Source organism: Molothrus aeneus, chromosome 7 (genome assembly GCF_037042795.1).
Source record: "Molothrus aeneus isolate 106 chromosome 7, BPBGC_Maene_1.0, whole genome shotgun sequence".
In the NCBI taxonomy this organism is placed as follows: Eukaryota; Metazoa; Chordata; class Aves; order Passeriformes; family Icteridae; genus Molothrus; species Molothrus aeneus.
The window spans coordinates 22,517,494-22,532,566 of record NC_089652.1 but is presented as its reverse complement, the minus strand read 5'-3'; the positions used below and the strand labels follow the sequence as shown (position 1 = coordinate 22,532,566).

At 37.4% G+C, this 15,073-nt stretch overlaps 1 protein-coding gene across 3 annotated transcripts in view; it reads right to left on the bottom strand.

Annotated features, from left to right (window-relative positions):
* Window positions 1-753: 753 nt before the first annotated feature.
* Window positions 754-15,073, bottom strand: part of RBMS1 (RNA binding motif single stranded interacting protein 1) — a 140,936-nt gene continuing 126,616 nt past the window's right edge. For 2 of the 3 annotated variants that reach the window (XM_066553672.1, XM_066553675.1), the window contains exons 7-14: window positions 12,602-12,717; window positions 11,690-11,739; window positions 11,503-11,596; window positions 8,184-8,234; window positions 5,978-6,088; window positions 5,229-5,309; window positions 3,911-3,995; window positions 754-1,039 (exon numbers count right to left, since the gene is read on the bottom strand). In XM_066553672.1, coding sequence (XP_066409769.1) covers window positions 3,918-3,995; window positions 5,229-5,309; window positions 5,978-6,088; window positions 8,184-8,234; window positions 11,503-11,596; window positions 11,690-11,739; window positions 12,602-12,717 — 581 coding nt within the window. In that variant the 3' untranslated portion in view covers window positions 754-1,039; window positions 3,911-3,917. The remainder of the gene's footprint in view (window positions 1,040-3,910; window positions 3,996-5,228; window positions 5,310-5,977; window positions 6,089-8,183; window positions 8,235-11,502; window positions 11,597-11,689; window positions 11,740-12,601; window positions 12,718-15,073) is intronic. The other variant, XM_066553674.1, reaches the window with a different exon arrangement.

Here is a 15,073-nt window from a genome sequence, read left to right as displayed (position 1 = left end):
TAGTATAAAGGAAGGACAAAAACATTCGGTGATATCTCCACCCCAAACTCCCTACTCTACCTATGCTAAAACTAGAACATCAAGTTAGTTTCTGAAAAAAGGCAAAAAAAGATTTTACATTGCATCATACAGCAGAGTTCCTAAATCATTCAAACTACCAGAGGGAACTATTGGCATATGGCCTTACAAACAATTTATACTATTAAAATTTCCCCAGTCAGAAAATGTGTTTCACACAAAACATTTTTTCCCCTCTTGCATTTCACTACCTTACATATTATGTGAAAAAATCATTAAAAACACTTACTACACATTAAAAAAGCCAAATTTTCAGCAATTTTTATTGACTACCTTTAAAAGCCCTATGCTGCTGTTTTACAAGGCATAATAGACCAGCTCATTTGGTCAAAGCATTCTACACCATTAGTTTGGACTACTTACTGAAACAGCTACAGCATTGAAAGATTTAAGGCAAATTGGAATTTATAGAAAAGGATAAGACACTTCACACTACATTAAAAGAAAAACAGAAAGCTAAGAGACCAGACACTATAACTGCAACACTGCACTAAAGCAACACTCACACACTGCAAGCACAGAACATCATCTTAGATGTTTTACTATTTTAAACTTCAGAAAATCCATTTCATACAAAAAAAAAAAAAAGATAAAAAGAAACAAACAAAATAAAAATAAACCAAAACACAAATTCTGTCATGCACGTGAGTAAGTCTTCGTGGTCATCTGTGCATACCCAGAAATTTGAAGGTTTTTTTTTTTTGCGTCATAACACTTGATAAAAACTTTTTTTTTACTAAAATAAACCTGTTCATGGGAACAGCTACTAGATGAATTTAAGGTTTTTCTTATGCACCTTATAGAACTTATAGCAAAAATAGTTTTAGTTGATTTCATTATAAATAACATTTTCAAGAACCTGTGCAAAACTGTCAATAATTCCTAAAGCACAATTGATCAGTAAAATCCATGATTGTTTCAGCCTTTGCACCCTTCTCCAGGCCAGGTCAACACTGGACATCTGTAACACAGAAAGGTCAGAGCTAGAGCAGAGTTACAATCACACACCTTTTTTCTAATGTTGCTGTCCACAAAATGAACTGATTTCCTATTTTAGACAGCTGTGAGAAGACTCAATGAATCTGAGTATAAACCTGGGAAGTAACACAGGCAGCACTGCAGGTGCTTGGCCCTTCCCAGGATAAGGCTCTCCACCAGGACAGAGCCCGTGCTGCATTTCCCCCTCTCTCCCTAAAACGTGCTCAGCACACAGAGCTCCCATGGGGGAACTGTGAGGCTGCACTCAAAGCTCTTCCCTTCTTTGTTGTTTTCTTGTTGTTGTTGTTCCTTTTAATCGACCAAAAGTGGTTGTGTGTGCTACTCTTGTGCCATGTCCAAGGCTCTGGAAAAGGAACAGTAACTTTCTTTTGGTGCAGTTTCAACGAGGCTATGTATGACAGCTAAGACAGACACAGCTACTGTGCCTCCCTGATGGTAATACTGAACAGCAAGTCAGGGCTCATCAAATTTGAAGGCAGACTTCTTAATGTACTGGCTTATGTTGCCACATGGGTTTAAAAAAAATACCCAGCTAATGACAAAAAAGTTTAAACAATTTTTTAATTTTTCAAAGCAAGGCAAAGTTTGGTATTTTAAGGCTTGTACATTTGTAGGTGCATATAAAACAGGTTTGGGTTTTTTTTTTTCCAAGTCCCTTTGACTATTTTTCACATAGAAACAACTTTTTGAGAAGAAACTATAAAGTTATTAAATGTAGCTGCCAGAGGAAAAACACTGTGTATTTCTGAATGACTGCATCCCCTCATGCAAATGTGCTAGTTGTAATTTACCCCTCGAATTATGGGAATATGGGTACTGACTTTCAACAGGACATTCCCAAAAGTGCTGCATGTGCATTTAGAAAGAAGTTTCAGCTTGACAACAGTGACAAAGCCACAACAATCAAGAGACTGCAGTGTTGCCTGTATTTAGGGCACAAAATAACTCTCGATTCCTTCCCCTTCACCTGTCTGAAACAAGACAAGTGCCAGCATGTTCCAGGGACAGAAATATCAAATGCCATGCTCTGAGGCCGAAATCAGCTGGGTAATATTAACCTTCCCCACGTGCCCATTGCTACAGCCTCTGCTGACGCAGATTTCACTTGCTCCCACTGCACATAAATACAGGTAACAGTGCCTCTCTGAAGAATAAAACAAGTGGAGAACTGACTTACAGCAAACACACAGAACTGTTCACAGAGCTTGGATATCTACACAGAGTCATCAATACAAAACGTGTCTCAGATGGCAACAACAACTCATCCTTTCAGGAGACTTAAGGCTGTTCCTCCTGCCTGGCCTCAGTCTATGGGGAAAGACACTGACAGGCTGGGAGAGAGAGGCAGGAGGGGGATGTGACATGCAGGATTCTGCTTCGCTGGCTCCCACAGATCTCTGCTGGTAAGGAGGTTTTACATGCCCACGGGGAAGACTTAAGGCAAAACAAATAATTCCTTGAAAAGCGGTTAACACCAGGCAACAGCCTTGGCATGGGAAACGTGCAGGAGTCATGATTTTAACACCAGGAGATGGATAACGAGAAGAGCCTGTGGCTTTGCTTTCTGCCTGCCCTGGAAGCAAATCAAGGATGTGGGCTTCCTCTAGATGCCAGCATTTGGCCCGACTACAGGAATAACACAGGTCATATGCTGTGCTACGCAGGCTCTGCCGTCTGCTGAACGTGCCAAGTTTCCCCATTGGTTTGTTTCTATCTTTCCGTACAAGAAGCTGTTATGCCAATAATGGGAATGAGAGCACTGCTGTCAAACAGCACAGCTGACCTGCAGGATCAAAGCTAATGGCAAAATGTGTGTTTTGTTGGATCAATACATTTTAGAGAGAGATCACACAATGGTAGCACATAACTGATTTTGATTTTTCAGTATCAAATAAATGCCACAAGGGCTGTAGAAAAACCCTTCTAACATGGCCTCCAGCACATTATTGCAGATGAATGGAATTTTTCAGTGTGAGGTCTTAGAAAATGTGATGTAAAAAATTATGTAGCCAAGTTGCCTGGCTTACAAAGCACTCAAAAAAAAAAAAAAAAAGATGAGTTAAGGAAGAACTAAATTCCAGAACTTTAAAACATGGATCATGGAAAAGGGAACAGTTAGTGCAAGTAACATTTTTAGGACGGAAATGTACAGAAAGCAAAACAATTTTGTATGAAGTAAGTTCAGGTAAAGCTAATGATTTGCTAGTAAAAAAGGCCATGCAAGCAGAACCAGAGGAAACCTGGAGTACGAAAAGTAAAACCCTGGAATTAAAGCCAAATGAGGACATGGATTAAAAACAAATTGACAAAACTCTGGGCCAAACTGTTTTTTTTTTCTAGAAAAAAGGATGAGCAGGGAAGTCTTCGAGAGAAAAGGTCAGCAAGGATTTCTACCAGAATGCCTCCATGCCTGTGGTCTGTAAGTCGGCCACCAAGCTGCTTCTAATCTTACATGTACCACAAAACTAGGCATGATATGTCTATCAGTACAATTCCCTTTAGCATTTTGATTCTTGTATTTTTGCATTAATTCATTGTTGTTCTGTATACAACACGCTGCTAAAATGAACAAATTAAAATCCAACATAATCCAGTTATGGTATAAAGAAATTATTAAAACAATATTACTCAGAATTCATTAATTCATTTCTGGATCCCAGGTTTCCTTCCCTGGCTTTTGACTCTGGCCAAGTTCAAATCAGCTTCACTGTCCCCAGATAGTATCATCAATATTATTTATATGACATTAAAAAATTTCAATACAGAGTACTGTAAATTATGAAATAAAGCATCTTTGAATTCACATCTTTCATGAGACAGGATGAGCCCCTACCTCACAGTTACTTATTTTGCTGATACGTATATGGAGAATGGTCACTGGATGTCTCTACTGTAACCTGTTGCTGGCCACTGGCTTCCTGCAAATAAAAAGGAAGGCAAGTCATGAGACACAAAATCAAGCAGCATTACCTGCAATTTGTATTTCCACTTGACTCATGCAATTAACAGTCTTCAAATCTAAAATCTTCATCACATTTCTCAAGTGAGGTATTCCAAATCTGAGGTGTTAATTTCACCTCGATGAATATTTCAGCAAACAGAGGAATTAAATGATCATGCAAACTTTGTACTTCCTCAGATGCTTTCATGATAATGAAAAGAAAACCCCTCAAACTTTTGACAATATATAAATAAATAGAGAGAGCAAATAACTGCTAGAATATTTTCTATCTGTAGATGTAAAAGAGCATCCTGTCCCTCTCCTTTTGAAGGGGAGGGAGAAGAATGAGATCTACTTACCACACAAACACTATGAGTACTGTGATGGGGTTGGCACTAGGCAACACAAAGAATTGTAGATGGGACTTTGCACCAGGCTCCCCAGAAACCAGGCAATTAATTCAGCTGAGAGTGCTCTGGCAGACAGAGCAATCAGGTAATTACCAGAAGAACTTCTCTGATCCACATGGGCAGATGCACCAAAATGAATCAAACAAATTCTGGAGTTTCTGGATAAACAGACTTTGAAATTAAATGGGTTTTTTTTACAGGCTCTGGAAGAGACTGTCTGGCACTCATTCTGAATATATGAGCTGCAGCATGCCTTGTCTAGCTCCTCTGTTAAAGCAGTACTGACCTATGAAAGGCTGTAAGGTAAGCCAAAGTAGGAGATGAATTATTCAGTTATGCTCTCCAACAAAAGTAATAAATTCCTGTTCGATTGAGAGATATATTAGACAAACATGCACAATCTCCTGAGATGCCAGGGTCAAATCAAGATTCTTTGCAAAAAGCTACAATCAAGGTCTGCTGGCAGATAATTTTGTACACAGGTAAACTAAGTGAAAGATCAAAACTACAATACATTCCCTGGCTTGTTACTACTGGAGTTATGTTTGACAAAACACAGGGTTTGCCTGACCTATGCTCATGGAGCAGATTGCTCTGAGTGTGTACTGCCATAAGTACAGGTAATTCTTTGTTGTAATACTGACTATATTAGTTGAGAATAATGACATTTCATAGTTTTAATACAGGTGGCATTCACAGTACATTCACAGTTACAATATTTGCCTTTGAGCACTAATTTTCCTAGGAAAAAAAAATGTATTAATATTTCTTCTCGCTGGTCTTTTATAAAATATACTGACCTCAACAGGAACTGCTGCTGTCTGGACATGTGTGTACTGGGGGATGTAGGCTCCTTGCATAGCTGTTGTGGCTGGCATGTACTAGAAAGACAGATACCATTACATTGAGTGAAAGCCCAATACAAAAGTATTCAAAATACCTGTCATGGTATTGCTTAACAGATATTGACTATTTCCCTAAAGCAATATACAGGAGAGAAAGACTTTTGTGTCTGAAATCAATTGGTTTTCCAGAAAAGTCATTTATCTATTTTAAGAAAATATAAACTTGGACTTCAAAGACTATGTAAAGGACTTTTCCTTCTCTGTTAATCCCAGCCATAATATTTTCTTTTTTTAACCCCTTCTGGTCTGAAAAGAAGGGTCTTGCAGTTTAGAGGCAAGTCTGAATCTCTTCTGATTTAACTTCTGTTCCACACTTCAAGAGATTAGAGTTGCAGAAAGAAATATAAAGAGTAAAACTAACTATTTTTAATCTTTTGAATGCAACTCTGAAGTTACCTCCAGGATGCCTTTCATTTGTTTTGGTCTATTTCTATTTACTCGTTTCCAATTTCTGATCAGTTAATAGACTGAATAAAAGCTGATGAATATAATTTTAAAATGGAGACAGATCCTAATAATTTACTGGACATAAAATGACTTACAGGATTACTTTTTCCCACATGCAAACTGCACAGGGATACTGTGATCTACATGCAGTATTTTCTACTTGGGTAAGTTCTATTTTGTATGAAATTGCTACATACTGTTCCAGTACTGCCTAATGAAAGATGACTCATCTGCTGTGTCAGAGGGCTTATCATTGATGCAGGCTGTAGTGACATGGTGTGGTCCATGGAGGGAGTCAGAACAGCACCCTGTTAAAACAGAAACAAAGAAATGGTTGCAGCACTCAGATTTAATTTTTGATTTGAGAGTCTAAGTATGGAGTCTCCTTCTGAGGGGATGTACCACGAGAACTCTCCTTAATCCCAGGCACTGACTTGAAAAGCAAGTCTGAGGCATTCTGAATATTTCACTTGAGCATCTGCAGATGCTCAAGGTGGAAGACCTGCTTTGACTTCCTGTTGGACATTCAACTGACGTGCAGTACACTTGAGAGATCTGCTGAAAATGCTTTCCAAAATATGAGTTTAACCAGATGCTGACTTGAAAGCAAAAATTTGCACATGTTACCTGGTACAGATTCACTCAGCTTAAGCTTTGGAATTTCATGCTTCAGGAAGAAACTTTTATCTCATCTTTAGGAATGGTGGCTTTGGAGTTTGTGTTCCTACCCATCACACACTGTTCACACACGAGGCAGCTGCCCTGCTTAGTGGCTGCTTTCATTAGCACACACATTTCAGAAGAGTGATTTAGCAGTGCTGATTCTTTGTCTAAATACCAGCTGCTCTTGATGATATTTCTATTGCTTCGCTACCATTTTGTTAGATTCATAAAAATTATACTCCAAACTTCTAAACACTTTAGATTGTTAAATATGGACAGCACACAGGTTTTCAGAGTTAGCTGAAATGGAAAATTATCAAGAAATTTCATTTTATCATGTTCCACAAAAACACATTTCCAAATATTTTGTATGACTTGTGCTTGCAGAAGGTGTTGATTAAAATTAATGGAGGCTCAAAACAACAGAAATAATTGCAGTGTACTGAAAGCAAATATTTTGAATCAATAACTAATCCTTAAAATGAAAAAAAAAAAAAAGAAAAAAAAAGAAGTATAGAATATACTTGGAAAAACAACCATGTGATCAGTGTAGATGAAATGAGTCACAGGCACATCAAACACTGAAAGAATTTCCTGTCTGTAGACTGCAGGCTTCTCTGAAAAGCAAATGAGCAAGACAGCACCTGTCTTTGCACAGGCCAAAACTGAACTTCAGTCGAGAATCTAGGTCTTTATTTGCAACTGTGAAATCTCATCTTGTGTACCTGTGAAACTAATACACCTAAACTAATACCCCATTATATCAACTCTTGTCTTTCACAGCATTATCTGCAGGATGTTGTTCTATGAAAATCTGTGTTGCTAGAGAAGGAAGTTAAAACCTACTCTGTGTACGTGTATTTAACATCAAAAACCACAAATACAACAACAATTAAGTGTGTGAGAAGGTGTTCTGGTTCAACATCACCTTCTCTGCATGCCCAAGAAGAAAATGTTCTGCCAAGATGATTTACATTCTATAATCTGCATGGAGAGGTTAATTAAAGTCAAGACCATATCCCTTCTGCATCTGGAAACAGACCTGTTTGTTAACTGTGGGAGTGTATGTATTCAAGTGCCTGTTGTTATTAGTAATGCTCATCTCAGGAAACCCAGTAGGTCTCAGATGTAATGGTACTTAATTGGCAAATGACACAGACAAGAAGCGAAATGTCACGGGAGAGTAGAGATCAGAATGCCTGACAGTCTGGTTCAGATGCCACAGCCAGAAGTGTAGGGAGACCAGCATTACTCAGGAGTGGTGAAGCCAGAACAAGCTATGCAGGTTTTCTCAAGTGAGTGCCCATAATGTCATTCATATCACCACATCCATCTGTCTTTCACAAATTACCCGGTCTGAACTATTGTAGACCTATTCTAAAACACTGGGTCTCCAATTTCAGCTCCTGAAAGGTAGACAGTATGTAAAGCATTTGGCATTTGCAAAGTGGTTTCCATTTCAAGTAAAATAAAATAAAACAAAACCAAAAAAAACCCAACACCACTACGTTTCCTCTTGGAAGTTTTCTCTAATGGTCCTCATCACATTGATACTCTGAAGGTAGCTTACTTTTTTTCCTAATAAAATGAGGCCCCAGTTCAGGTTACTGTCTTTGTTTCATTTTTCATTTTGATCCATAGAAGTAATTAAGCAGGAACTGACATACTTCCTGTGGTTTAAAGTATGTAAAGTGTTTATATAATAGATAAACACAACAATGGAGAAGCATAAAAACTTACTGGGTGCTGCATTATATATGGTTGAGGCTGCATCCAAGAAGGACTCTGAACCTAGAACAAAATTGGCATTTTATTTTTCATTTAACACATTACTCCAACTTAGATATAGTAATAACCTAAATCATGTTAACATGCCTCCTCCCTTATTTATTGACTTTTTAACCTAATTAGTCCCTCTGTGGAACAACATGGATTTCTATGAAAAATGTATTCATTGTAACCTGTAAATCAGAGACAAGATTTGGAGACCATACACCACATACACCTTTCAGAACAGAAGACAATGTTTTTAGTGCAGGTTTCAGAAACAGTGAAAGGGGTCAAATAGATGAATGGCAGATTTCTGCTACATTGAAAAAGGAAACTCCTTCTGCCTCAGAAATTCCTTTGTGCAAAAGTAATTGGGATCTCCAAAAGTATAGCACCATTTGCCTTCTGGTTTGATCTGATTAAAATAAATTATTGTATTTTCACAACTGAAAAAAACCCCAGGAATTCTGCTGTAATTCTGCTGTAAAAAGATCAGGAATTATTGTTCCAGGAAAAAGGAGATTTAGGAGTACTGTTTTCTGAGACATTGTGGTGTGTTATTCCCAAAGCACAGGAAGAGGAGGAGGTTCTGATGAGAGTCCCTGCTCTTGCAACAAGCACATTTTCTCTCCAAAATCAGCGACCACCCAAATACTTCAATTGCAGGAGAATGCCTAACTTTGCGTGACAAAGTGAAATATAAAAAGGGAGTGTAAAGGTTATATTGTTATCCTGGTTAAAAAGAGCTGGTTGCAACAGCTCTCTGAAAAAGTGTGAAAGAAAAACTAAAGGTAAGGACAAAAATGTTTCCTCTCCACCTGCTGTAGGTGTGTTGGGTAAGGCAGGAATCTGACCTGCACACAGAGCAGGCTCACCACTGCTGCTGGACATTTAAAACCTTTTAAATGCCTCTACCATCATTCCCAGAGTTCTGTGAACAGGACAGGTAAACACACAGCTTTGAAAAAAATCCAGGTGAGGCATTTTCTGGAAGATGAAAATATTTCTTGCCTCTTTTTGGTACTTAGTTTCAAAGCAGAGTTGGGTTTTGGTTTTTTTTTTTTTTTTTCTCTTTTTCAGTCAGGAAAAGAGCAAACAGGAGTTCAAAAATGGAATGGAAAAGACTGGAACACTCCCTTTCCTCAGGCAAAATCTTAATGGCAAAAATACCGGTACAGCCTGACTAAAGCTTTGGCTAATCTCACACTTTGATAGTAACTGGCTCAGCGCAGTCATTTGGATATACAGGGGTTGCAGAAACAAACACTAGCCAAAACTTTATTAAATTTGTTTACCTGAATAAGAATAAATCTAGCAGCAGGTTATACCATGCCTCAAAGAAAAAAACAAAACAAAAAAAAACCCAAAAAACCTTTTGCTTGTGTGAGACATGCTGTTGTGTAGAAGACAGAAAGCTGCAGGTTTCAGTGAGAAGGGATCAGTTATAAAGATGTGACTAATACTCAAATTGTGAAACTCTTCTGGCCACGAACCTCCTTCCTCCCCAATACAGAATACTTCAATTTAATTTTCAATTCCAATTACTGTGTCACTTCAAGCATAATGATATTAATAACTCCATCCACAATAATTTAAGCTCCATGCCATGTATATTGAAATACTTGTAACTACATTTCTGGAAACATAATGGATTGTGGTCTGTCTATCTCAATAAGCCCAAAAAATAATACTGTATTGCTAAGTAGTATGTTTCCATGCCAACTTCCAATTTTTACTTGGATTCTGAATATCAGAGAGTCATATATTGATAAATAATTTATATTTTAATAAAGAATAGCAGTTAATTTTACTGAAATATTTTCCTGGGTAAGAACTTACTGTAATTTCTGAGGTAATGCAGTACCAAGCAGAATGATTCAGTATACTGACAAATACAGTCTAGCACTGTCTGCCAAGAGCAAACATTGTGTTGCATAAGTTACCTCAGAAATTAATATAAAAATAATGCAGCTGCCCTTCAAACCAGAGAATGCTGTTTTAACTCCTACACAATACTTTGCTCATGCAAGACGGCATTAGATGTCCAGACTAATATGAGACAATTCTTCCTCATGCTCCTCTCTTGGAATTGAAGGCTACATGGAAATTTCTGCAGGATACAGCTGATGAAATGGCCCACAGTGCCTCTGCCAGCCTCCTACCTCCCTTTACACACCCTTCCACACTCATTCACACACAGAGCACATCAGAAAGCTCTGCATGTCTCTCTCACTAGAAAGCAAACAGCCTCTTCTTCCCCTGACACATAGAGGTAAGAACCTTCTAAATTTATTTAGTTTGGGTTATTTATGACCTGAATCACTGCTGTTTAGTCCATCTATGTGTTAAACAGTAAAATGCCAAAAGAGCTCATAATTTGGCATACAGTGCCATAATTGGCATATCTCAAGTAGTAATTACAGAGCACACATCCGAGACTGCCATACTAGTTGTATTTAAAGCGAGTTCTTTGTAAACTGAAATGTACAATGCCCTAAAATTGAGGATCGCTAAGAGATCTATATCAAAGTGCTAAAACTGTTCCATGTAATTTCCCAATGTGTTGAATTGTATATCAATATCCCTTGCGAGGACTCAAGATGGCACCTATCAAAATCCCTCTTCAGAAAGCTTTGGACTGAAAACGTCCACAATTTATATTTTAATTCATTATTCAAAATAAAGTAGCCTTTGGTTTAGAAATACTGTCCTAGGCTATTAAATGCTTTACTCCTAATACAAAAACACTGAATTTGAATTCCAAAGTAATTTGACCTCGGAGCTCTTTTTTTAAAATTTCCTTCTCTAATGTGAAGAATGTTTCTGTACCCTCTTAGTACAACTACATAAGATATTATTGTTGGGCTTTCTGAGAAAAATACAGAGAAAAGCTCAAAATGCATGGAGAGCATCTTTAAAAATAAATTTAATTAAACCAATAAGGCTTTAAATAAAGAATAATTACTCATATATAGTGGTGACATTAAAATAATTTGCCTGAGAGAAAATGAAAAATCTCCCATGAAAGGCAGAAATGGCTACAAATCCCTCAGCCATCAGCACAAGTTGGAGACTTGGTATTGCAAGACACCAGGGTCTCATTAAAGCACTGTGCTTCCTGAAACACACACTCAGGTTTTCAGGCTGTCACTTTCATGCTGTACAGCACAAGGAGGCCACTTCATTAAAATGTAACATTATTGGAAACCTCATAAAACCAGATGCAACAATTGATAAATAAACATAAGCTCCAATGAACCATTTCAGCTACCAAGCTCTAAATACAAACCTGGTATGTAGAAACTGGAGAAGCAATATATGGCGTAATAGATGTCTGAGTGATCATTCTGTTTGCTGTAATACTGTAGGGTGATGGATAAAATCTAGAAAATGCAGAAATATTTATTAAATGCTAGTTCTGTGCATCTTTCATAATGCAAACATATTTTTTCTTAGTGTGACATTACTCAACATACCCATTTTGTAAAGCAGCTGTGGTTGGATCATATGTGAGTGTCATTCCAGCCTTAAAAAAAAAAAAAGTGGAAAAGAAAGAGTGGACAAAATAAATTTTAATTGTAAATTATTTCTCTTTAGTTGTCTCATTTTTAACTGAAAATTTGTATTGAAATAATTTATTAAAACTTAGGGAAAGGTTAATTGACAGAAGTAAGTATACAGTGAAGAGAATTAGCAATATTGTTTGTGAATACAAGTTTCCATGTTCCCATTATGAGGAACAAAATGCAACCTATTAAACACCTGGCTAAAAGTACATGTGTGTTTGAGATTCAGGGCATGCAGATGATTATGTTAGGGTGTTGCCTACAATATATGACCTATAAGATTGAATGGGGAGTGTAGTTTTTCAGAAGGCACATTTGAATTTTCCTGTGTAATATAAATGAGGCGTTTGGGCTTGCTAGCCCCAGTAAGTCTATGAAACTATTATCTTGAACATTAAAGTTTAAAACAACTGTTGACTAAAAACAATAATGCTGCATGGCACTGGTATACTATTTTAATCTTGTGAAAGTGGTGTGCATTTTAGTGTTGCATAGATCAAAGGATTATTTCTGCATGTAAGCACAGTTATGTGCTGGTAGTTTAATAATATGAGAAAGCTGAAGTTTATATAATGACCAAGTTGAAGGAGATTTTATTGTTCACTTCAATGAGACAGGACTCGGAGTTTCACATTTTGCCTTTTCTCCTCAGAAAAAAGACATGGTTAAGTGTTTTGTTTTACAGACACACAAACTGTCAGGTAAGAGCTGCTTGCACATTTTTAATATGCCAAAGACCCAAGCCAAGAAGTCTCAATGCCTATCATTTTCCTAAGTATTCATTATTGCACACCCACACTAAAGCTTGAAGAGAGGACTTACAAGTCTCACCTCGCCTTCTCTGTGCCATGCTCTTCCATTCTGTATGTATTTATTCTGATTCTGCCTCTTCTTCTGTCCTCCATCAGCAAACTTGCACAATAAAGGTTCTGCAGGAGCTGAGAAGAAAGAAGAAAAATTAGTTGAAGCAGCATTGATACCTAGGTGCTCAACTCTCCAAATGAGGTATGGTTTTAAGTTATATTCCAAATATGACACTTAAATAACATAGAGCTGTATTACAGCATCAACAGCTGTTCAGCATAGCACAAAGACAGCTGCCACACACAAACAGTGCATCTGGAATGCCTTATCTATTTGATTTTGAACTACTGCTGTAAAACCTGTTGGAAGGAAGCATGGTCTGTATATCCTGAGTATGTGTCTCTTGGTCTGGGTTCAACAAGAACTGTCATCTAAATTCTGAGCTTTGTCTCTTTGGAATTGTATCTAAGGAGGATGGAGAAAAAGTCTGGCCAAAGGTCTGTAATACATTCTCCCCACCCTTTGGAGGTTTCAGTAATGTCCCAAAATGTACAAGTGTTTTACTCATCCAGAAGAGGCATCTTTATGTCCTGAGGCCTTGCTCTGAGAAAATGCCACAGTTGTCCATTCCCATTTTATCCCTGCTCTATAAAGAGCACCCAATGCAACCAGAAATTCTTCAAGATTGTCCTTTGGGGGTTTTTTGCATACTGCCATGAAACAGCATCACCATACTTTACTATTTTTCCTTGTTGTTGTTATTATTATTTTTCCTAATATAATCCTGACCATGACCTCAATTTTTAATGTCAGAATTGAAGCAGTGAAAAGGTTTGCATAGCATTCTTTTTTTCCCTGTTCTTAGCTTCCACATTTCCAAGTACCTATGGCTGAAGCACAGCTCTGCTGCATCACACCACACCCTCCCTAATCACAGGGTGGAAGCACTGTTATGACTTGGATGTAAACTCTTCTCTGCCAATAATTCCTGACACATGAGCTGTCTAAGCTTTACCATGACACTCCTCCAGTCACTCTCTGTTTGGAAACATCTTCATGAGACATGGCTGGACCTGAAAACATACAAGTTTCCAAATGCAGAGTAAACACATGGGGTGGGAAGGCCACCTGCAAAAAAACAACCCCAAGAAAAATTTTCAACAAAATCTATTAATATAACCATGGTGAGTGCTGATGTCTCTTCACCCTGTCTGCATTTGCAAAAGATGATTGGTACTGAAAACCTCAGGGATGCGTAACCTCACAAAGAGCTTGACTTTTAAAACTTTGGCACAAAACAGGCATTAATGGCCCAGTCATCCCTGGCTTTGGATGTCACACCTAAAACACTAGCTCTGTTTCTACTGGAAAAATATCCACTTCCTGCATGACACATCTTTTGACAGCCTTCTCTATAAAAAAGGAGACAGAACTGGTGTGTGGTTCCCCGTCTCACCTCCAGCAGTGACCACACAGGTCAGAGACCTGGACGTCTCCTACCTGGGTGCTGTTATACAGAGTGTCAGACTGTAACATTAAACATGACAACCAAATAAATTTAAAATGTATTATCCTTCAGAGAATGGTAATTAAAACTCTATAATCATAAAATAAACCAGGAAAAAGCTAGGTTAATGCCACTGGAAAAATATAGGAGACCTATGGATGATGGAGTAAATGAACAAGGAAATAACAGAAACCTTAAAGTAGGAGAAAAAATGGAAAATATTGTCTTCAAAACCTTGTATTTCTGAGGGGATTTCTGGCATTAATAAAACTGACTTTTGTTTTGAGGTCTTCTATTATGTGAAGCAACTTTCTGTTTCAACATATTTGGAGCAAAAAGGTACTATATCAATATGGTGATGGATGATTTGATGCTGCTTTGTAAAAGCTATATTCAATAACCTTAGTCATAGCACACAGCATTTCAGTCCATACAGTTTGGCTGAAATAAGAGGAGGTAATCTCAGAATATGTTAGCCAATATGGATAAATTTCTCAGGTTCTGATCTGAAATAATTTTGGTTGGTTTGACACAGAGTGGAAAACAAAAATCCATTGGACACTGAGAGAGGAGGTCCAAATACTGAAGTTAACTGCCTTAAATTAAAAAAAAAGCTCTTCCCCAAGTTGAACATCTTTGTCTATTTTTACATTATTTCAAAAATACTATTTTGTGAGGAGCATACGTGACTTCCAAAATATGCATATAAAATTTTGGATGAAAAATCAAAATTTCATTTCAAAATTCAATTTCTCTGGCATGAGAACAGTACAGAAAGACATCAGAAAAAGATTTCTGGCCCTGACATTCTGTATTATAGCACTCACAGGTAGTAAATGCTTTATTTAAACCTGCATTATGCTTTCTTCAAAAATCCCTACAATGAATTATAAAAAAACTTTTTAGAAAGCATCATTTGTGCTTGCATTTCCCATCATTGTCTCAACATAAATATCTTTTCTTAAAAAAACAGAGTAAACCCG